Genomic DNA, 25979 nt, shown 5'->3' with positions numbered 1-25979 from the left:
GAACCAAATATTCCCTGTGTTTGAAACAAAGTTAGCACATTTTTAGCTCACATCGGACTTGCCTTTCTCGACCATTTTAACATGGGGGAACCCTTTAAATATTTTTCAGGTCTCAGGGCACCCCTGAAAATAATACCAATATCCACAGCTCACAGTACATTAGAGTGGTGGTCAGTGGGAATAATTCCTCTTATAGTGCTGGCCAGTGGAAAGAATGTCCCCCTTATAGGTCATTAGGGTCAGTTAAACTGACCTGTGAGGCACACAATTGTTCATTGTTAGGTAACCTCTAGCAACCTTTGTAGAAACCCAAGGATTCCATTCTAACCCTGGTTGATAAACAGTGGACATTCACTACATGCTTTGTAAATTTCATAGGGCACTCCTAACATTTGTAAACAACAGGTCTAAGTTTGTTGTCATAAAATATGACAGTGAGAATTTTTATTGGCTAGTGATCACTGGATCATTGTTTACAGACTATATGATGGGCAATAGTAAGAATTAGCAGAGCCTACTGCCTGCAGCACACATTTCAGGGCTCCCAAATGTTGCTTACCTTGCCTCTTGGCATGGTAAATTTTTTTCCAGCTTTGGCCAAATCCAAACTTCTAGTCAGTCGTTTATTAAACCCAATTACACCTTTGCGCAGGTTGACAATCTTGTGTAATCTAGATGTTTAAACTTTTGAAGATCAGTATATTTAAATATGTTACAATTATCTGCATTCAGTATTATTGATCCATATCATGTGTCGCTTTTTGGGGAAAAAAGTCTTAAATCAAGTATTTTCCTTTCCAAAAATGTATTTTTTTAAGGAAAGCTTAATATTGCATGTACACCAGGTGCCTTCATTAAAACTAATTAGGTCTAGAAGATATATTTTATGTACATGCATTTTTAATTAACTCTTTTAATGGTACATGCTAAAACTGCATACATTTAGATCCACGTTTAATTAACTAATAGTTCAACACATTCTCAACGAAGTAGAAATTACTAACAGTGCTTAAATGCACTAATGATTTCCTCCAATCCCTACAGGACCTATTAGATTTTAAGGTTGTACTTTCAGACATGTGAATATCAATTTTAAATATGATACGGAAAGAAAAGTGCTATTAAAGCAGATTGATCACTTCTTACATAATTCAACTGTTCAGAACATCATTAGACTAATAATTTATCTGTCCAGTTTTTAGGTTACCCTGTTGCTAGAATTAAAGAAATACATAAATTATCTCCTGTAATAGTAGATGCTATATATACCACCCTTCATGCCAGGAGAAAAAAGTGAAATTCTTTCCCTTTTTATAGAACTCTGGGCATCACTATTGGGACCCATTGGGCACTATTACTCCATCTTCCACCCAATGCTTCAATATGGTACCATGTAATGTCAGAGGGGTTAGCAGAGGATAGGATTCCACAGTGCTCAATGGAGTATGTGCTCTCTAATACAGTCAGAAGTGTCCAATAGCAGAGCTCTGCAATAGAGTATTGCATTCACTCACCACCTGCTGTATCCAAGTTACAGTTTCTTTTACAGAGATATTTGGTATGTAAATGGTATATTTCTAATATTACATGTGTATTGCTTTAATATGCCTAGTTTTAGCGCTATCAATACAGCATCCTGCCTGTATCAATCATTGGGTATGGGAAGTGAAAGCTGAGGTGTAATGCCCTGGCCCATGATAGTTACCAAAATCCAAATGTTCTTCATTTCTTTTGCGGTGTTGTAAACATGTGCATATATTGTCAGTTTTTTTATTTATATAATATATATATAGATTTTTTTTAGGGTTTATAGATTAAAGATGTGCATCCAATATCATGTATTCTTTCATCCCTTATCATCTAAGCTTGTTCGCCTAGGCATGGATGTGGTATAGCGTATTGTCTAAATAGTGTTTCCCTAACTGGGGTGTTTGTGGCATTTCTACATCTTTGAGCCAGTGTAATTCTTATTTAGGTCTTGTGCTTTCCTATCCAAGCCACCAAAGTCCAATGAGCCATGCAGTCACTGCTGTCCCCTCATGTACAGTTGTCTGATGTTGCTTACTTGATAGCTTTGCTAATTGTATGCTGCCCATGAGACTCTTTCCTGCCATTTAAATGTCTGAAGGCATTTTTAAATAGCATTTACTTTTGACAACATCTGTATCTGTATCTGTATCTAAACACAGCATTTTAGTGACAGTCGTGTCATTTACGTTTCAGTGAATCATTCATTATTTTCAATGTACAAAATATAATGTTATGAAAAAAACAACAAAAGAATAAATTGTGTGACAGTTGATTTTGTGTTGCTATTAACTTTGGTTTATGTTAGCTCCTAGTATGTGAAGTAACAAAGATCCCATGCACCCCTTCCTAAAACAAGACTGGGAGTGGTTTGAATACATTAGGGGATATGGGGAACCTGTTTCATGGTGTAAAAAAATGTACAATGTATACCACCATAGGTGGCCTTATCGGTGTAACCAGTGTACAATGAACTACAATATATGATCAAGTCACGGGATAAAATGTAAAACTATTCATCTATTGCTTTAACAGTGATACACATACAGATCCAAAGCAGTTCAAGGCATGCTCCAATTTGTAAAATGCTCAGATCAATAGCTAGAAAAAGTGAGTTTTACTAGCTTTTCCCAAATCTGTCCTATGTAATATGTTATATTTAATTTGTATGTTTTCATTACCTTTTACACCTCTTACACTTAAGTTTAGGATGTAATATTAAAGAAAGATTTTTTTTGTATGTTCCAAGCAATGAATTCACTGTACAAGCCCACAGAGCATACTGACATAAAATGCCTTTTGGGACACTACTAGATGAATGGTGCTGTAGAAAAATTGTAATAACTTGGAGACATTTTGGAGAAAATAGAAATGAAGCAATGACAGCATTACAAGTGCAAACCTACTTTCTTGACACGTTTCATCTTCTAGTTTCCGAGTTTTTCAGCGGAGTGGAAATTGCTATATTTTTGCTTTGAAGCGAAAATTTAGCCAAAGCAGTAGGGCAAGACGAACAGCATGGAATCAGACAGCCCCTACATTCTAATATTAATAAAAAAATATATATGTAAAGTTTCTATATTACACAGTAATATGCTATAATAATAAGAGAAATATAAATGAATACATACCACAATATGAATTCTATTAGGATTGCTATTAGCAATAACGGCACCTTATTTTATCTAGGTGTGAGCAGGTTTGATAACATGTTCTTGCACATCTTTTTCATTTGTTCAAAAATTTTTTACTTGCTGGCCCATGACCTCAAAGTGGTGCTTTAGTTTGAAAGCATGTAGCTCAGAACGTTAGATATTTACTATTTACTTATGTAGGGACCCTTTAAGGGGGAGAAAGGCCCTGATTTTTAAAGTTTCCATGTGTAAGGTGCTCAGAGTCTTGATTTTCCAAACCCATGATGGGTCACCCTCTCCTGTTACTGGGTAGATTATTTGTTCATAGTAGAAAGGGGGAGCAATCTTCAGTGAGTGTTGTCTGTCCTAAAACCAATCGTTGGGAATGACGCCAATGAGGCTGGACTACTTTTGAGGAATAATGTCTGAAAACAGGTGGATGAGACTGTCCTTGTCATTATGGAAGAGTGAGGAATCTGCAGAACTGGGTAACCCTGAAGGGTCAAGGAGGTTAGGGTTTACCTCAGCTTTGGTTTGGGTCCTAATCCCACAGGAAATTTGCCTAAATGTTGATTAGGAAAGTGAAACTCATTGGTTGCTTCTAAGGGAAGACAGAGATCCATGACTGTTACAAGTTTCAGAATTGTCAAGCTAAGGGTTGTTTTACTCCAACTGGGAGGATTGCTAAACCCCCTTACTTGGGAATATGCCTGTTAGCTAGCCTGTAAGTAAGACAAATCAAGCGGCTTATTTGCATCCTAGTTAGCAGACTCTGTGCCTCCAGATTTGTGAGCTATCAGTTTTGGCTTCCTACAACCTAACCCTCCTTCCCACTACTTGAGATTTCCATAAAATCCATAGACAGGAACTGAGGATTGAGCCTGTGTGTTTGTGCCCCATGTTGGAGAAAACCTGCACAAATTAACAACTACTATTTGCTTCACTAAATTAACAGGTGATGTATATTATTGTATCACTTGTTATTATTGCATAATAATTCCTATAAAGAAATTGTATTACTTCCAGATAAACTAAATTATGAAAAAAATTAATATTAATATAAGAAGGAAAATGTACATCAGCACACCAAGTCTCAGTGTGCTGGCGATATATACTTTTCTTGTGGATCTTTGTAGTAACTATTGGTTACTTCAAGAGACACTGGGTTAAATATTGGTCAAAACTTGGTCAAGCACTGGCCATTGCTTCATTTCTTGTGTACTTTAAAACACTGCTCCACCGCAGTTTCTACCAGAACAATACGCAATGTGTCTGTGATCATCTACCAAACCACCAGAATAGAACCGATGGGACTCATAGAAGTTGCAACTGATTTTTGCAGCTATGTTTCTTTTATTATATCAAATTCTTTAGTTATTGCATTGTTACATCTATCTGTCCCGATATAACGAAATAGTATACAATACAATTTGATGTGCAAATATCTATGTTATCTCTTTAAAAATTCCTTTATATTCATCTAAACTGTTACATATCATATCCATGTCAAAATTTCTTTAAAAAATCAACCCTACAATCTTTCTGAGATTTTATAGATGGACATTTTAGGTGGATGCATAGTTGCTTTTATAATCTTTATGAGTACCTGCAAGAAACGATTTATTTTATAACCTATTTTTTTGCTTCATTGTGATGCATTGGCAACCAATTCAAATACAGCTTAACACAGTGGTCAGTATTACTTAACATAACACATGATAACTGCACAGCAACACATGTGCATGCTCAGCCTATGAGGCCAATCAAGATGGTCGAAGATCAAACGCAGGATAAGAGGAAGGAAGAAAATAGTGGCACCCACAACAGAGCAGGACAGGTAAGTGAAATTAAAAAGGTGTAAGGTCATTCTGCAGAAGGGACATGCCCTTTCGCAATGTTTTAATTGTTAGATTTAGTTCAGGTTTAAGTTGTCCAAATCAAATTAAAAACTTTTTTCTATTTTTGTTGGCTACATAGTATCTTGTTGACTTTTGAGAGCAGACATTTCTTCTGATTTACGAATGCTCAGACCTTACTAAATAATAAATGACTGTTATTTCTATTAAGTGACAAGAAATTGTTTCACTGTGAAATATTTGAATTCAGCAAGCTCACTACAAAAAGGGGTTGTTGTAGAACTGGCAATCTTTCTGAAAATAAATGAATCGTGATGACATATTAGATTAAGCCATGATGGGCACATAAGCTGCAAACTGGTAGAAAAGAATGGGAAAGAATTCAGAAGAAATTCTTCACTATGCCACTGAGCTTGTGATGGATTGTGCGCAGCTGCTTACTAGAAATCCTGGCACACTCTCTGCATTGTTCTGAACATTAGAGATGCAGTCTAGTAAACATCATTTCTCCACAATGATTTGTTCTAATTATTAGAAGTAATGAGCATTCTGGCATTAACTGCTTCACTTACAGAGAGAGAAGTCTGATTTACTTCAAGATGACCTTTCTAGTTTGCAAAGGTGCACTCCTGATAATTGTTAAAAAATAATTTAGTGTGACTATGAAAAGCCTACTCACAAAAGGATTTAGGTTTTTTTAAATTACAATTTTTTCAAACAAGGAGACAGTGGAACATCAGCACAGAATTCCAAATGAGAATTTTCATTGATAGTGGACATATCTAGAAATGGGACAATGGAAGCTTCTGATATTTCTGCTCCTAGTTTCAGATCATTGGAGCTAAACGTGTCTGAGGAATCTGCATGGGTTATCCTAAGATGTTCTTGGCAGGCTAGAATTAATGTTACTGGTTTAAAGGTATAAGGAAATGTAGGTTAATGAATGTTGTAGGAAGTAAACATTGCTAACTGCATTTGAATTGAATTAGATTGGATTAGGTCTGATAGTCCATTAGTTAAACTTGACCTAGCAGCAAGGATGTATTTATTGTAATTTCATTTGCTGCCCAAAATTTAGGGCAGGAGGTTACAGGGGGCTGAATCTTTACAAACTAACACTTGTTGTCACTAAAATAATACCATGACACATGAGGTGGAACTTGTGTAACTGGGCATCATCAATCCAGGGGTTCCTAGGGCAGAAGGATGCTCAAATATATTTCTGCCTATCAGAGCCTTAGATGGCTACTCAGATTTGAAGGACGTATGTCTTTTAGGAAATATATGGTTGACATAGCTGAGCTCTCCTATATATATATATATATATATATATATATATATATATAAATTGGTTTTTGTGTTTTACTATAAACTTACCCTATTAGGAGAAAGATCAGGAACTCACGCACCCTTCGTGTATGCTGCCTCCAAAAAGTATTAAAAATGTCTATGCAGGTAGGCTGAGTGAGATTTGCTGAAGAAGAGTTTGCTAGTTGCTTTGCACAGAAGCTTTGCTTAGGAAAAGGCACTTTGCTAAAAGCTTTCTGAACTTAGTTTTCAACCAGGTTTCTGTGGAACTCTATAAGTTCCTCCAGAGGTTGACTAACTAGCCCATCTTTGATGGTGCCTGCATACTTCCATGACCCACTCCACTTGGCTGAGTTAGATGAATAACAACAGCGACCTAAATGTGTTTTAAGGGTTTTTCTGGTGTAAGACATCTGATTTTCTGATAAACCACTACAGAATTAAATTATCTGCCAAATAACTGGTTGTGCTTGGTGGTCCTCAGGCACTTGTATCATGATGTTGACCTTTGCACTAGCTATGTGCAGCACAATGGTGATTTGCTGTATTTACAAAGGCCTTTAGTGCACGCAGGGTAGATTTATATAATTTCTGGCTGTTTAAACTATAAAAGTAATAGTGTGCAATTTATTATTTTGCTTTTAAATACATTTGTAAATAACTTTTTAAAGTTACATGAATTCCATTTATAAGGAATGGTTGACACATGAATGCCTTATAAAACATAAAATGGCATTATATTAATCAAACATTAACCTCCGTGGGGGTAATGCTGAGTGTGGTCTGGGGTGAATTATGCATACCAAAAGTGGTAACCCCGAGCCACATTCGGGGTGTAATTGCCAGGGAACCTAAACAGCTTACCTTGTAAACGATGTCTGTGGCGTCCTCCAGCGCTGCCCATGGCGTCCTTCAGCGCTGCCCAGCATCTTCTTCCCCTGGCGTTGCTGGCCGGGCACCTGTGTAACCTGGTGATGCCGAGTTGGCATCTGCGTCCCTGGCGTGTGAACGTTGGGGAAGTGAGGCCAGGAGAAGCAGATGCCGGCCGGGCATCTGTGTGTGAGCGTATGGCTCGGGGGCGGGACCGTGCGGCTGGGAGGCAGGACCAGGCGGGAAATTTAAAATACTAAGTTTTACATTTAAAAATACTTATTATTCATTCCGCCAGGGAGGCTAAACAAAAAATGAATACAGTCAGTTCTTGCAGAACGAGTCTTATAACAACAATGCTATATTTTAGGAAATCATTTCTTTTTCACATTAATACATTTACAATATAGGCACTGATTGAAAACAAAAACACTGAGATGACGGCCTGATTTAATAAAGAATGGATTTCCTTAAAAAAAATCATTTGATATTAGTTGACGAATGGTTTAATTCTCTTTCTCTTTCCCTTTCTCTCACACAGAGAACAAGAAGTTATTTGTTACTTTGGTCCCAGCTATGTCTGTAGACTACAAACCTTTCCCATATTTGAAAATAAGAGGTAGAGGATGCAGACACTACATTTTAGGGACTAAGCTTTGATATAGTTTTGGGTTATTTGAAGGCATATAACATGGCCTATTTTTTCTTTAGAGGTGCAAATCAGTAAAAACATGTTGCCATCCTATATATTTTTTCTCTTTAAATTACATTCTCATATTCATTATTTCTTTTATCTCTAAACTCAACAAATTGACATGATTACTTACCACACAGACCTAAAGGTTTAAACACGTTTTCAATAAGGGGCTGTAACAAAGCTATGTTAAGGTACAATGCTGTATGTTGTATGTCCAATAAAACTATAATTATTTCTATGACATTGATGGAATTTAGATGACTTTTTAAGAGTTGTTCATGCAGAAACCCTGGTAAGTTAGCATTCACAGAGGTTTTCTTGCAAGTGTTTAGAGCTTAGCTTTGAAACAGTGCAATTACATGTTTTATTTTGAAAGGAAAGGAAAGAAAGAGGACAAGAAGCTGTAAGATACCAACATCTGGAGGAATGGTACTCTTTTGCACTTTCTGTGTCCACTTGGAAGTTTGGGTTGGTTTTTCGACTAAACTGTATTCTCTAATTCCAGAAAAGGAACGAAAGGTCAACTCAATGTTTTTTAGGAAGACTGAATGGATTAAAACAATGAAAAAAAAAAACATTACCTAATCTAACTGTGTATCTAACTGGCTGCCTGAGGAATATCTCTATGCTATCATGTAAAAATTTGCATAGAAATAAAAACGGTATGCAAACCACAAAAGTCAGCAGAAGACAGCAGTGTGTGTGTGTGTGTGTGGGGGGGGGGGGGGGTCTTTCCAATTAAAATTTGCCTAGTAGCTCCTGGATATTGCAGCATTACATTATCCTGTCATGCCTAGATCATATGATATGCAGCTATAATCATCATCAAGTATATGCCAGGGTTTAAAATGCTAAGTGTGAATTATAATATTCCTTTCCTATTTAAAAGCAAATATCTTGCGGCAAAGCTTTATTTGTGGAATTTAATACCCGTTATAAAGCTTGATGATCACTCTATGGCCTCTGCAAAAGAAAATCTAAATTATTGACTGCTAAAGTATGATTCCCTTATGCAAATGAATTGAGGCTCTTAAATGCTTAAGTATTTTGATATCTAAATTGGTCTGAATTCATCTAACAATTGTAGTGCATCTGCATAAATTGCACATGTGAGAAGCTGCAATAATAACACATCAAAGCACAACGGCAGGCTTAATACCCTCCTATTTATATAACTTAGCACTGAAAATATGTTTTGCAAGGGCATCTCAATGTTGTAAGCTTCCAGAGAAAGGACAGCCAAATAGCACTCCAGCCAAGTTTTAGAAGATTTTCCTGTAAATCAAGAATATATGTGAGCTTGCTGCCATATTCAAGGGATATATTGTCAGTGAAAATTACAAACTATATCTAGATGTATTAAATCCTGTAATGTAGTAATTCTTATTAAATATAAAAGATGTTTTAAATTTATAAATCAGATTTAAAGTTGAAGATTCTAGTAAAATAATGCCCATTTTGTATCCCACTATAGGGCTTTAACACGTGTGAAAAACATACTACAGTTTGCAACATGGGATCGTCAGTGTATTTTCTTTTGGGATGTGTAAAAAATTATCCTTCATAAGAATAAATCAAGTTACCTGAATCTTGGAGGTGGCTAATTTTCTCTGCAATATGGCTTCTTTGCAGCTATAAAGAAGTGTAATTTATGCACAGCATGAAACCAGGATTGCCTTAGGGGTTATATGAAATGGCTTTAGACTTGTGTCTATGGCATTAGCTTGACATCAGTTTGATATGCTTTGGAGAATGTTCGGAATTCATGAATAGTTGTATTTGACCTGCAGCTGACCTCTCTTTGAACTACATTTCCTTATACTTTTCTAAAAAAGCCCCTTTTAATCTAACAAAAGTCCCTTTACACAGGCCTCAATGGTGATGCTGAAAAAAAGGGGTCACCATAGCATTTAAAGAAAAACAGGATAACTTGTATATGGCAGTGTTCAAAGACTTTCCATCCACACATCTATATACTAAGAATGTAGCCATGAGCAGAAAAGCTTATTCTGTTTTTGAAGGGAACATGAATGAAACATTGAGGAAGCAAGCATGGATATGAGTCTTATTCCTGTTTAGTAGAAGTAAGGAATAAGCTCTTTAACCCTTCTATTGTTCAGGAGTAATTTTCAGTGTTTGGATGCACATGTTTCTTGTCCTGATACTGAATGCCATATACTTCATATGTTACTGTCCTAGTGACCTTAATAGAGTTCAATTGTGTCCTTTTGCATCCAACACCTTAGTATCTGATATAAACATTACTGCCTTATTCAACCATCTCCCATTTTTGTGGAACTGAGAACCTTTATTTCCTTCTAAATCTGAACTCCTACACACTGGTACTGAAGCATTGTATTACATGATGTTGCATGAATACTTAGTTGGAAAATATACTTCATGAGGAATTACTGGATTTTCTTGAATGAATAGAAAAAGTCCCAGATTTATCATTGTCTAATAAGGTGACAACATTTAGGTTGGGCATGTACCCTGTGTCTTGACCATGGTCTGGCCTGGTTGGACTGCAACTGGTTCTTCCTTCTAATCTCATTAAAAGGCTGTCAACAGCCACTTTAGGGCTTTTTATTTGAAACAATCAGATATCACCAGTGCTTCTCCAGCAATCCTAAAGTCTTATCTCTGGCTCTGCCTTTCTATTAAAGCGTAGAAAAAGGCATTTCATCAGTTCAAATGACTCTTGAGACCTGGTAAAAGACCAAAAACAGTACAAAATATATGTCAATATTTCAGCTTAGGGTTTGCTTTATTTAAAAACTGCCTAGAAATAAAAACTACCAGTATGTATGCTTTTTAAAAGCCATCAATGTATCCTGCATATCAAAGCCACCACATTGACTATTATATCATAGTATGAATTGTTTGCAATAGTGTGCTATTACCTGTTTGCAGCCTGGAACAACCTCTGCCTGATGTCCCAACCACAAACTCTCTGACACCCTTGGATTATCTGCTTGATTTACTGAACTGTGATGCATGACCTTTGTTTCTTTCTGACCATGAGCTAGCTACCTTGGATTATTTACTCAGATTCCTGGATTTTAGAGTATGAAGCTTGGTTGCATCACCTGGACTCACCTCTCCAGACTCTTGCCATCGTTGCATGCAATTGTTGTTGTTGGAAAGGATCTTTCACGATCCTTTCCAATGACTAAGTACTGCACAAGCGAGGAGAGCAGAGGGGAGGGGGAGAACGACGGAGTGGCACCCTGCTGCGCACTCTCCCCCTTTTCTTGCATTAGGATCATTGGATCCACCAGGACGGTCGTTCAGACGATGGAGGACATTGGACATGTGTACGTAGTTATAAGGTGAAGACTACCGACACAGATTGGGGGATCAGTGCATGAGCAAAACAATTGCACTTAACCAGGGACCTTATACCTTTCCATTTAAAACAAACAATTAGGAAATTCTGGAATAAAACAATGTTAATACGCAGACGATGACCACACTCATCCAACAGAAAGGGGTTAAGAGGCCAAGTAGAGTACTTCTGTCTTATCTGCTGGAGACACAGATTGCCTCATTTTAAATTTGCAGCATAGCATAACATAATGCATATAATGTTACAGAAAGTTAAACACATCTCTCAGCACAAAATGAAATGCTTTATACCAAATGAGTCTCTATCACATTAATATCCTCTAAACATGGCCACCCATACATTTAAAACCTGTCTACTTCAGAATATATAGACAATAAGAGGATAGATTGACCAATCATAAAAATTGTGTTTAGTCGATTATAGGAAAGAGTGAAAGTAAGCAAGCTGTTTCCAAATTTCAATATAATGCAGCAGTTCCAAGTAGAAAAGGGAAAAAAGGTTTAAATAAAAAATGTAATAAAAACATTCTGCTACAGCAACTATACCTCTCCCAATCTCCTATAACAAGATTGACATTTCCAACATTTCCAACATTACAGCGATCAGTTATGTTATATACTGTAATATTTTATTTCTACGATATGAAAAAACATTCACCTACAACACATTTAAAACAAAGCCCAGATCCTGATAAAAACTATCACAAACCCAGAAATATATAAAGAATTATCATCATTATTCTCTTTCCTCCACAAAATTATATTAGGTAAAATGATTGGCTTTATAACAACTATTTCCTTTTTGGTAAAAAAGGGATAAAATCTGTAGCATCAAATATTGCATTTTGTTTTATTAAATGAAAGCAGCTGTCAGCACGTAAGAAGTAACATTTCCATTGCAAGCTGTGTTGTGATAAAATTATGTTACCTCAAACCTGAAATAGCCTGTTCTTTGGGAGATTTATTAACATTCTCCTTTGGTATCCAAGAAGCCCATACTAAAATGTACCTTTCTGGTCAGTGTGCCAAAATCAATAGCCATTATGGGAATAAAGATGTTCTCATAGGGAGTCCATATTTTTCCCTTCTGAATATCTGGCAATATACAAAAAGAACAAGGAAGAACATGGAATCTGTGATATAGGCAGTGCTAGCTAAAAGTTAGTCTTTTATTTATGCTATGTAGTGGTGGACATAGAAATTAGGGACCCCTATTAAGAAAAACCCAATGGCACTATACCCCCCATGCATAGTTCTCCTATTGAAGAATTTCTGTTTTTTTATTGACCTTATCACAAACTTTATACTATTATGTAAAACCAAAGCTAAAATATTCACAAGGTATGTAAATTAGACGTGCACTTAACCTACTAATTAGCAAAAAGTTACAACTGCCAAAACAGGAATCTAAAAATCACTGAAACACTTGACTTGGCAACCAATATGGACAGAGCAATAGCCTTTAACAAATTGTGACTTTTTAAGCTCAAGTATGTTTTCACATATATGCAATTATGCAAATAGTTAACAATAAAAATTTCATTTTTCAGATGAAGAAATTAAATTCATGGCAGCTGAGTGAGAAAGATAATTGCAAAAATATTCTCCCCAACAATACAGGCCTGTTGTGTAGTATTGTGGTTTATGTAACCTTCTGTTTTATATGTGCTTAACCTTTCTTTAGCACTGGATGATGTTTCATATGAACAGGAGGATGAACTAAATTGGCTTTTACTGGAAGAAACAGTGAAGAATTTAAAACAAATGGCACTTTTTCCAAAAAGAGGTTTACATACTTTGCATATCCTGAGATATTTACCCCAAAGTATAACTTACAAAGTCTTTGATAAAAAATAATATGTGTAGTATGTAAGGCAGCAGAATGGTAAACATTTTTGTTCCAGGCTAGTTTGCAACACACAGCAAACAACACTGGTTTACGAAAAAAAATCAAATTTGATTGGCCCGTTTTTGTGAGCAGTTGACAGTTGTGCAGAAACTGTAAATATAACAGAGATAATCAAGATCATGGCGGCAGGGGCGGGACCTTTAGTTGAAAAAAAAATTGAATTGCTTTGAAGAACATCCTAAAACTTGAATCTTCTTAGTGGTGAAAATTATCCTTGTCACAGTGCCATGGTTGTAATGCTAATCCACTGACTTAATTATGTTTGAAACCACTGATTCCCACGGTGTATGCATATAAGTAAAGCCAGAGAAAAGCAATAGGTCACAAACTTCACAAACAAAAGTATTGAAGCAAGAGGGTGACAGTCAGATAAAATTTTCAGAAAAAGTTATATTGTATCCTTCCTGGGTCTATTATTCTTGCATCCTTCATGCTTTTTGATCACCTTTTCCCATTCCTAAAAACGTTGAGAGGTATGCCTAATTTACAGGGTAGAGAAATGGTGCCTGAGGATGGAAAAGACTATAAATATAGGTATGCCTAATGGTATGCCTAGGGAATAATTTCTGAAGCAGTAAATTTTACCTTAGTCTTTGCTGGGTTAAAATACCCAACAAGGAATAATAATACATTTTCCAAAAAAAATTATTATTGGATTTTCCTAAAATCTGGTTTGGTATTTGAAGTGGACTTAGGTTTGACTATAACAGAAGTCACTCTTTAGTAAATCATCCTAATTATGCGTGTCAGTTTTGACAATGTTAAAATTTCAGTTTTGGGAACTACTAACATCATTTGAAAACATTTACTTTTCCTTTGATACACATAAAAGATTTTGTACGCTTGTGCTATTGTCTTTTTAGGAATCATAAAACTAGCAGCAAGTAAGCATAATGCTATTTTCCTTGTCAGATATCCATTCCATGGTATCCTGCTGAGTTGAAAATACCTTGTCGCCTTGAGCTGTCATTTTGGTAGATGTCAGTTGTTTTGACCTGTTTCTTAAATTTTAATACTCCTATGTGATGAAAACATTTCTTCTGGTCTGCTGGTGGAAAGAGCAAAGGTAATATCTATATCTTTTACAGGAAACATTTTAACCCCTACAATAGATAAAATTCAGATTATAAAACCTACATTTCCAAAGGTATCGTAAAAACCATACTTCTGGAAATTCCTTGCTTAGCCTATTATTAAAGGTTTAGATGAAATTCATAGTTGCTAGACATGCATCTAATAAAAAAAGGATTTGGTTTGCATTTAGGAATGATAAAAAGCCAGAAGACTCTATATTTATTGGAAATTTCAGTACACCAATGTTTCATTCATTGGCAGGAAAACTAAAAGAATAACTTACCTAGACTTTAGAAATGGGCTCCTCTTTATCTCTGTAGACAAACAGTCCATATACTATAGAAGACCATACAAAGTGCCATATAAAACTTTGTAAGTTTGATAATCTTAGGTACTTAAAATTGGTATGCTTATCTGAGTGTCTCCATTGAGTATAAATGAAAAGAAGAAGTAACCGGGACAGGTGAGTATTACAAGGGTTTTTTTTTCCAAATTAGGTGTTCCTGATATAGGTTTAGAAGGTTTAATGTTTCCTCATTTTATAGGATTGGTAGGGGACACGGTAATGTTGAGTGCTCACATATTGGTTTTATGTAGCTAAAGACAAAATATTTTGGATAATATCCAAATGTTTACAATCATTGACCATATCCTTACTAGGTTTGTTGGTTCACCCATGTTCACACATGTTAGTCTATGTTCTCCATCAGGCTGTTATGTCCTCTAGAGGGTTGCATCTACTTATTTCACAACTTATACAACTTCAACAATAGTTTGACATACTTGTGGTAGATCTGTCCCCTAGAACTACTATCTGTGACACATTTACAAGGAATAGCTGTTTTGTATTTAATGGACTAAACAGATCTTTCAGTTTAACACCAAAAACATTAAAGTTGTAGTGCGTAAACAACCTGAGAAAAAGTTCAGATCAGAAAGTTACTTTTTAATCAACTATACACAGATAATTTTATTGACCTCATGCAATCTATGTTTTACTGAAGGTCTGCATCCCAGGAAAGATTTGCATAGTAAATAGTTGGGCTCTCTTGACAGTCTTTTCTAATCTTTCCCAAATGTGATTCACCACGGTGCAATAGAAGTAAAAACATTAACTATGTAAATAAGTTGATCAAGCTACAAATACACTTCAAGCTTGTAAAACGTCATGTTTAGCTGAACTTAATTATCCATGTTAATTAATATTGAACCACTGGGGCTTTCATTTCACTATAGCTTTTTTCTTTGTCTTGCATTTATATTGCATTTATGTTTCCTTCTTTTGTTCTAATTAGGTAGAATCTTTTTTTTTTAGAGAATAAATGAAATAACTAGATAAAAAAAACATATGTTACAGTGAAGGGATTACTTAAGTCTTGTAAGCAAAGAATATTGATTCAGAGAATTTAGCCAAAAGGTAACCTTGCAGAGATGCAGTTAATATGACCTTACCAGCTGTGATGATTGCCTCAAAGTCAGAAACGTGACCGTTAGATAATCCTGGATTCCTTTCTCCTTTTTTTCTTCATTTTAAAGAGCAGTTATGGTTTAAAACAGAAACTCATTGGTTTAGTGTAACATTTTATGTTTTCATGATAAACATTCTGGATTGGAGGAATTGGATAATGAGCAATGTCATTCACATGGTTGTAAATCAAAGGACTGGTTGACCTTCATTTTTCATTCCTTTGTAGCAGAGGATTAAATATAATCATTGCAAAAAAAAAAAAAAAGCCTCTTTCAATAGGAGAAGCCATGTGTGAAAAAATAAGAATACACCATCATTTATAAGCTTGTAGAACCACCTTTATCAGCAGTAATCACATTTGTATGACTTCATTACACCTTTCACATCATTGTGTTGGTATTTTAGGCAAACCTTCTTTACAACATTATTTCACTTTGTTAAGATTTGCTGGCATGCACTATTAACTTAAATCGGACCTAAATTCAACATTTTCACTTTACATAAAAGGGTGGACAACCTTTATAGGTAAAAGGAAAACATTTTTTTTTTTTTACGTGCAACACCCTTTTTTTACTAAACGCCACGATGATCATAATACATCCCAAGAGGCTGTGGGTGCTACTTCTGCGCAACTTTCAAGACCGGGGCATTTTTTCTACTAAGGGGAAAAAGATGCCTATTACACGCATGCACAGTTTGATAGGCTCTCTTTTTTTCCCCTTTACAGCAGGATACGTCACTCGATCTCTCACAGCGCAGTGCAAGATCGGGTGGCAAAACAAGAAGATAGAAGATAGTGGCGCCCTGCCCTTCCTCTGCGTCAGGACGAAGAGGAATTCTAGGGTGATGCTGGACCGGATCAAGGGAAGGTCCAGCGGCATAAAAGGTAAGTGTACTTCTTGTATTTTTAGTTTAGATCTGGTTTAATGTTCCACAACAGCATTGGATTGGAATCCTTGTCCTGTTGACATGACCCAATTTTAGCCATGGCTGCTTCACTTTTTACAAATCCAAAGGCATCCATATTCCAACTAATCTAACTCCATTCTGAAGCATTTGAGACATACTACGAGGCCTTCATTTTGATCCATACTCATTTTCTCCCAAGACAATCCACAAATTCATCTTAGCAATCTAAATAATACTGTTAATATTAAAAATTATTTTTTAGCTTTTTTCACTTCATATACAGATAGATACGTTTTTGTTTTACTGCAAAAAACATCATTTTATTACAGGTTTTCAATTTGTTTGTTCTCATTTACTGAGATGTTTTCTTTCAGTACATCACAATAATTGCTTTTAGTTGTATAAATGTTATATTTTCTAACATATTTAAAGTACATGGGTAATAACATATAAAAAAATAAGGAAATAAAAATAAAATCCATAATCTCCTTTTTCAAAGTTGGAACTACCTGATACCAAAAATGAAATGCAAAGAAAACATTGGACTGGGATGATAATTTATGTATGATATGCTGATATGCATTAGCCTGATCAGTGTAAACTTGGATAATATACTAATAATCAGCCCCCACTTCTCTTGTCAAAACAAATAGTGTCCGGTTATATAATATCATCATCTGAAATGACACATGACAAACCTACCAAGTATCCTTCTTAATGTTATGTTAATATATTGCTTAAGCATTTCTTGTCTACTTACATGCAGATATTTGACTTAGCATACAATCAGGCAAACATTACTGTGTTGTCACCAATGCAGGTCAACCTCCATTTCTCTCTTAATATTTATTACCAGTTAATTACCATGCCTAGGTTAATGAATTAAGTTAAAGCAGTACTGCACATTCAGAATGTATTTTAAGTACCCTGCCTGCCAAAAGTTGCATTTATCTTTAGTCAATCTTGTAATCTGAACAGCCCCGACAGACAGAGTAGCCAGGTCTTTTCTTTCACTGCAATATTGGCCAAGATATGCTATATCCTGTGCTTGGATAATAATCTGGATAATGGATAATAATAATGGATCTCTCCACCCATTAGCAACTTTCTACATACAAACACATAAAATTGTACAGTTCAGTGGATTTTGGCCAAAGTGCCGCCTTTTTGGTGATAGTAGTAAAATTCAAAGTTTAATATGAAGATGTAATGAAAGGTAATTTAAGAATATCGGCTGCATTCATTGATGAGCACAGCCATGGGACTCACACTGACAGGAGAAGTACCACGGCTGTGCTCATCAATAAATGCAGCCATGGGAATCATCCTGTGAAGATTCCCACGGCTGCATTCATTCATGAGCACAGCCATGGGAGTCCTCCTGTTAGTGTGCGATCCCCGGGCACTAGAGGTTAAATGAGGACAAGGCTCCCCATTCATCACCTCTAGTGCTCCGATTGGCTGAGGAAAGGTAAACCTTGATGACAGCTCAAGCATTCTCCTCCAGATACTGTGCCAGACCTTTCCCCCTGGAGAGCACACCATACAGAGGTATGTAAGGAAAAGAGAGTAAGGAAAGCTTTTATAAGGGCATTAGAGTTGTAATTCTCCTTTGAAACATCTGTCGAAAAAAACTCAGGTGAGTTCAATGAGGAAAAAAAGCCCTGGTATTGGTTATCTGTAAATTCAATATCATTTCCAAGTAACCAGAAACATTTAACATCGCAATTTTTAAACTTTTAGAATTTTTAAAGAAAACCATGAACCTTCCCTCCCATTTTATAAACTAAAAATAAAGGTAAAAATTACCTAAAGCACAGAACACATGCCTGGTTTTATAACTACAGCAGTATGAAAATGTCCTCTCCAACTATCACAGAATAAAATACTCAATTTCTTTAAATTGGTACACTGTTATCTTTTAAAATAAGTAATCAACAGTATCATCTGCTTTTTCTACTATTGCTGATTTGAAGTGAGAACATGATTTTTGTAAGTATAGTATCTTATATTCCCAATTCAATATGATTTTACTTGCTAGGTCATTCTATTTTTCACTTTAATGTATTTTCCTAAACCTGCAAAGATGTTTTATTTTTAATATATAATATTCTGTATTTTGTGCATCCCTGTATTGCACCACTCACTGTCCCACTCCTCAATCTACATCCAAATACTTTTATTGAAGCCACAAATGTCAGTTCTGTCAGCAGGATTTAATTACTATATTTTACAGCTTACATTGCAGTATGCGTGACCGAGCATACAGAAGAGGAAAGCTAGAGGTTAAATTTCATACTGCTCCTCTGTTCTGGCAGTACTCTCTACAGGTTCACCATACTGTGCTGACAAAAGCTGTTAAACTTTCTATTATCTACAGAATACAATACATCACAGTAAAGCTCTTTGTATTACATGTAAAAGTTTCAGGGCAGCATGTCAGCGACAGTAAAGGCAACATGCTTGTTCCAAGAACTGACATTTACAGCTGTAGTGTTATATGTATGGCTGTAGATTTGGGGAATGGGACTGCAGTACAAACAAAAAAGTATGTCCAACATTTATGAGGTTTACAGTTCTATAATGTAAAAATAAATGAAATATTCTACAAAATATTAAGTGATATGAGAAGATTAAATCATAGTGGAGAATGTGTTGTTATCAAAAATATAGTAATCCTTTAAATATGAACGACTTTCTAACTCCGGAGCACAGTCAACCTTACTTACCATCTGGTGTGATACAGGAATGCATAAGCCATGGATAAAAGTATAGCAATGATTTACAAATATTTACTCAAAAAATTTATATACCATTAGGATACTATTCCCCCATTAGTCTCATTCAGTGTTTCTCAACCAGGGTTTTGTGGAAATCTAGAGTTCCTCCAGAGGTTACCAGGAGTTCCTTGAGCAATGAGCAATTTGTGCCTCTCAGGTCAGTTTAACAGACTCCAATGATTACTGGATCCAATGATCTCATATGTAAGGGTGGCAACTTTCCTACTGGCAAGCAATGTAAGAGATTCTTCCTACTGACCCACCACACTGTGAGCTGTGGATATAGTAATTATAGAAGGGGTTCCCTGAAGACCTGAAAGTTTTTTTAAGGGGTTCGTCTATGTTAAAAATTCGGGTCTAACCTAAAAATTAGTACTACATTCTGTTAAAACCATAACATTTCCCTAACACAATTTTCATTACAATCTATATATAGTATTTCTAACTCAAGTTTATTTAATATAAAATCCAATGTATTCAGTTTAGAAGATTCAGCAGCACACAAATCATTACTGGTCTGTTTATCCAGACATAGTTAGTGAGTCACCCTTTTCATCTAATCCAGCCTATCTTCTGAGGGCTACTAGGAAGCTGTTCGAAGATACCACTCTTCATTATTATTCTGTTCTTTTCTATGAGTTTGTGACTTATCAATAGGAAAGAAATCCTATTATTAGACCCCGTACCTAATGTATTGATTTTTGACCAAACTAATAAAATCCTTGGTACTTTCTTTTATTAAAATTAGGAAAAAGAAATTAAACATTAGCTATTAAAGTACAAGAAGAAAAGCCCATATTATAATAATTGGCAAGGCACAGATTGTAGGAATACTGTTTCTATTATCATGGTTTTGATTTACACATTTGCTGGGTGTGTGTAGCATAATAATAAAAAAAAACAAATGCATGCATTCTGACTGTGATCTTTCGGAGAGAGAACCCATTTTCACCCATCATTAATTCTACTGCCATTTCCATTAAAAGTTACAAAATAAATATATAAAAACTTATGAGCGCAGACAATTTAACATGGTCATGTGTACTATTTTTTGGCAGCAAGCTAAATCCGCTTTAATTGGCTATTGATTTGCAAGGATTAACATTACTGCAATCCTGAATGTTTGTATTAACAGATTGAAGGGGTGCTCTAAAAAACTTAGAATAGCTTGGTTGTATGGGATTGATTTAACTTTTTTTTATCTTCCTAAATGTAATACTTTGGTGAACTATTTAGTGGTAGTGGGATTAGCTTTTGAATGGTTGGAAATTATGACCTACGGCTAGTTTGTACTAACTTGCTGAGGATGTGGGATGAATGGAGTGATTTTGACTGAATTGATTTTATTGCAAAAATACTGATTGTGCAATATAATGAAATATAAATAAAACAGTTTATTATTTTTCTTTATTTACATGGTGGGTTTTTGTTGGTGCATTGTGAGGAGTAATTTGTTTCATTTAGTGCACTTACTAGAAATTTTCCAGAACAGTTGAAAGGAGATTAATTATTCATTGGAGAACTGAAACAATCTTTATTTGTCTTCCTCATTTTTCTATCTACTTATCCAGTTCTTGTTTTACCTTGTTTCTTTTGTATTTGTTTCCTGCATAGGTATAAGTTATAAGCTTTATTTCAGGGACCTGCAGTAATCGTCCTCATTGATTTTGGTGTTCACCACTGATCCTATGAAGCTGATCCTATTTTCCAGTCATGTGGCTGCTCTTGTCATTGATCACATACAATAGAGGACAAATGACCACCATGAGTACTAAATTGTACAGGATGATATTTGGATTCCAGTGCAGTGAAGAAATATATATATATATATATATATATATATATATATATATATGAAAATTAATCCAAACTGTTGGTCCCCTTAGCTGTTGAATGGTCTGTCATTGCTGAAATTATTGCAAGTTTTCTACTAAAATACATTTCCATATAAAAAACAAAAAACTATAACAAAAATAATGAACAAAATGAATGAACAAAAACAGTTGCCTTTTGACGTTGGCATGGGTTGTTTTGTGTGAGTCACTGTTAGGCTGATTGGCTGCTGGATTTTACATTGTGGGAATTATTTTACTTTTTCATTATTTTAGAGTCACCTGTAACAACAAGTAATGTTGCATTGGTATTACATTGATGTTCACTCATTGCCATTAACTTATGCCAAAGTATCTTCTATGCATTTTTATCTTTCCATTATACTGGTTTTGTATTATACAGACAGATCAGCTATTATTAGTGAAGGAGGCAGGACAATGAAGCTGAGGTGCACAGATACTAGAGCTTAGCTGAAAGAAGTCCAAATGACTACGTTAAACGTTATTGTTTCTTGCTATGAAAAGTGACTACAAAGCATCTCTTGCCACATGCACTGGGATGTTGGTTCTTGTTACAAATTGGTGGAAATAACCATTGAACTAGAACACTGGAAAGTCAGTTGATGATGCTAATAAAGCCTTAAAATAGGTATTTTCTTTGCTAATTAAACTCTCAGTTAAAGGCATGCACCAATAGTATAATGACCGTAGCAGAGTTACACGAACAAGCCAAAAACAAGAACTGGGGTTACGCAATGTTGGCAGGGTCATTATCAACCTGGTGCTTGCTCATTACAAAAGCTTTACATTGTAATTATCAGATTAATGAAGTACTTCATTATCTGAATGAAAATGTGTTTCATGTGCTTAGCACAGCTTTAAAATGGCTCGTTACTGTGTGCAAAATCCAAGAAGAGAATTGTACATAATGTTTTTCTAACATTCTACAAAAATAGCAGATAACGCATTTTAGAATACTGAAAAGTTATTGTTGTAATAAATGTTATGAATATTTAGTTGGCTATTAAGTACATTGGTACATTGGACATTTTTAGATATCCTACATACTGGAGTAACAATTGGCTGCAATCAGCAATAAAAATCCATATAATTGATTGCCAAACATGTAAAGAAAAATTCCAATGAGTGAAGCCAATCAACATCTTTATATGAAATTATTCTGTGAATTTCAACTATTTTATACATAAAAAAATCTATCTGGGGATTCAGCAGTCCGCTGAGGACTGTTTACAGACCATGGAAACAGCATGTATGAGGATTGTACTGGTAGTTTAGCCTTCAGGCCAAAATAAAAGATATATGGAATATTGTATGCTGTGAAAAGAAAGATATTTAAACTCAGTGAAATTTTTTTGACACTGTAAAAATAAAACTATTGTAAAGTGACAAAAATGTTACACTGACACACAACTAACACTACTCTAATGGTGGCTGAATAAATTGTTATATAGCTACATAGTCAGGTCTGCACCCACAGAATACTAATACACTTGTTTGGTTTGGAGGTTGTTCAGTTAAAGTTGTCCAAATGTTTGGCGTATGAGATATCCCAAAACCAACACCAATAAAAAAAAGGGGATTATTTTATGGTGATTTTTTTCTAGTCTCAGGAAAGACCAAAAAAGGAAAAATAACAGTGAAAGATCACCAAATGTCTCAGAAACATTGGATCTTATTTAATAAAGCTCTCCAAACTGGAAAAGATAGACTATCATGTGAAAACCTGGGTGATTCAGCCAACCTGCAGTAGATCTGGTCCAGGATTGAAAACAATTGCCAAGTACTACCAAATGATTTTTAATAAATCCATAGGTTTTCAGGATAACCAAGGTTCTTCCATGACAGTCCTTTCTAGTCTTGTAGAACTTTTATAAATTAGGTCCATTGTGGTAATTAACAAACAGGGTGGTGGAAAAATGTGTACAGCAGTGATTTTATGCTTCCTTTAGGGCAACATAAAATTGTCAAGTGTGCTTTGTGGTGTCCCTTAACCCTAGTCACAGTGTTAACATTTGTTATTAATATTATTATTATTATTATTAATAATAATAATTTTAAAAAACATTTATATAGCACCAACATAATTCACAGCGCTGTACATTAAAATAGAAGTTACAAATGACAGACAGATACAGGCAGTGACACAGGTAGAAAGGAGCCCACCTAGAAGAGCTTGTTATAGAATCAATTAGGATCATAAAAGGACACGAATGACAACCTACATTGGCAATACAAGAGTTAAATTTTAACTATTTTTTAAACCATTTTTAGAACACCGAAAGTACCCCAAAAATATTAAAAAAAAATGTCAGCCTTTGTGTATACATTTTGCCTATGGTACCACATTCGGACAGCAACACGAACAAAAGGGTCAAACAAAAGGTCCTTTAGTTAGGTCTCATAGCAGGGGGGTAGAAGTCTTCATACAAAATTGGGTCCCATAAGAGGAACAAATTGCCATGGGTCTTCCCAAATATTAGCGCTTTTGCTCTTTCAGTTTTTGTGGGTGTGGATAAAAAAGAAGTGGTGGTGGCTTTGACGGAGGATTTGATTAAGTTGCACTAGCATTTCAGCACCATTAATTTCACAATCAGAATTACTGCAGATATGCTATTAAAGGAATACTCAGGCAACAATGCAGCACTATCGCTATCATTTAGAAGTCAGTGCATGTGCTCTTACTAAATTACCAATCTATAAATCTACCATTATTATTATTATAATTATTCTGTACAAAGTTTTGATCGTGGAATAATGCAATCATAGTAGTCAAACTAAATCAACCACATGATTTCTAAAAGCATTTTATATATATATATATATATATATATATATATATATTCATTCAAGAAAACTCTTTTTTGCAGACCTTTTTTTCTTTTTCATAACGAAAAAAACACAAACAGTATGTGATGAAGTACAAAAGCTTTTTACTTACAGCAAAAAAGATCTGGAGAGAGCTGTGTGCCACTTCTATATATTGGTATTCTAACACGCACTCAGAGATTGTTATATAACGATGATCTTCTGGTGCCCACTCTGGAGCTGGAGTTACTGAGGTAACCATGCATCCTGGACCATTTTCCATCCACCAGGAACGATGCATTGATATATTAAATGTCATGAAAAGGTCTCTTTCCTAAAAGAAAAAAAAACAACATATTTATGTATTTAAACTGCTAACACTTGAGAAAAGACAAAATTACTTTTTAAGGGAAATATAAGGGAAATTTTTATTCAAACAGCATTTTCTATAGTAAAGGATTGATAAGGAATACATAATAGCAATATCCTATGTTTATTGAAATTTCTTAAAAGCAATAATGACCTGGATTATTAGTTTATACTTAAGTAAATAATGCACATTCTATGTAAATATCACTGTCATCATGTTTGACAAAGACTCTCTCCACTTGCTCATGTTCTCCATTTCTTTCCTACTTCTTCCTCTTTGTAGTTCTGAATGCTGACTCAAACTGTGAAATCTGTCTCTACTTATTTTTGGATTACAAGTTTGCATGGTGCTACACCTAACCTCAGGCCTATCCCAGGAGCTGTCATGCAGCAAATCCCAAATCTCCTATCCATGAATCTCAAAACAACAGAACAATTTTTAGAAGCAATGCTTTAGGGAAGAGCATAGTAGCTACTGTTTGGCACAGAACATTTATTAGCACTTTAAATAAGAAGGTTTAAGGTTTTCATGGAATGTTAAGAAAGCCATACAAATTAAAAGTACATTACATTGTTCATGATTACTGAATATAAGCATTTCATGTGCAGCTAAATACTATATATTATTATTATTATTAAATGCCCTTTACATTTAGACTAGAGAATGACAATGGACATTGATTAGAATACACATTTTTTCTTCTAGAATTATTTGTCCTTATCAAGAAATTAACTATAATCAATAACAAGAAATTACAGTCAAGGAGACTGTTGCATAACACTTCTAAGTAAATGCTGAAATATTGATGTTTATTTACAGCAGCGGTTGAATTACTTTAGTGGACATAGTACCCAGGAGCAGTACAGCATAGTTGAAATGCCATCACAAGTCGCTGCATTAGGTGGTCCCACTAGCAGATCCAGCAAGGATTTGTGGGAGTAAGGCAATCTAAGAAAAAACTAAGTGCAAATGCACTCATAATTATTAAAATAATGCTATAAAACAATATTATATTTAATAAAATACTACTACTATTTTTAAATTTTGGCAAGAACTGACTAAGATATCTAAACCTTCTCTTTTATTTGTTAAAAATGCATGTAATAAGACTTACAAAATCTTTATTTCTTGGTGGTGAAATAAAATTAGAATTTCTTGATTTACCCAAAGGATCTAATTACCTTTAGTTAACTTAGAAAGCATTTTGTATACTGTGGAGATAAGATAAAAAGAAACCATACACAAATGACATTTTAAAAATATTATATCTGCTTTTCAAACAAATTGCCAACAATTTAATATGCCGCTTAAGAAAAGATCTAACATGATGAATCCTTGAACTGATGTAAGCAATTAAAACTACAGCAGGAACTACTGTGGGAAGAATTAGACAGAACTAGGTCATCCTTGTTTTACAACAGTACTCCTTTAGTTATAGAAATATTGGTTGGCAGTATTCAAGGTTTGATAAAAGTTGCTTTTCACCTTTTGTGAAGAGAACATAGGCCCTAGTGAACCTGCTATAGTTATCTAAGCCTGAAGGAATGCAAAGCGTGCTTCTGAAATCTAGG

The 25979-nt window shown here is 35.0% G+C and overlaps 1 protein-coding gene across 2 annotated transcripts in view; it reads right to left on the bottom strand.

Moving 5' to 3' along the window:
• Positions 1-25979, bottom strand: part of NKAIN2 (sodium/potassium transporting ATPase interacting 2) — a 412538-nt gene that overhangs the window by 82289 nt on the left and 304270 nt on the right. For both annotated transcript variants that reach the window (XM_072408848.1, XM_072408849.1), the window contains exon 4: positions 24172-24372. In XM_072408848.1, the coding sequence (XP_072264949.1) occupies positions 24172-24372 (201 nt within the window). The remainder of the gene's footprint in view (positions 1-24171; positions 24373-25979) is intronic.

The sequence above is a fragment of the Pyxicephalus adspersus genome, chromosome 4 (genome assembly GCF_032062135.1).
Source record: "Pyxicephalus adspersus chromosome 4, UCB_Pads_2.0, whole genome shotgun sequence".
NCBI lineage: Eukaryota > Metazoa > Chordata > Amphibia > Anura > Pyxicephalidae > Pyxicephalus > Pyxicephalus adspersus.
Note: the sequence above shows the minus strand (reverse complement) of the source record. Positions and strands in the feature narration are given on the sequence as shown.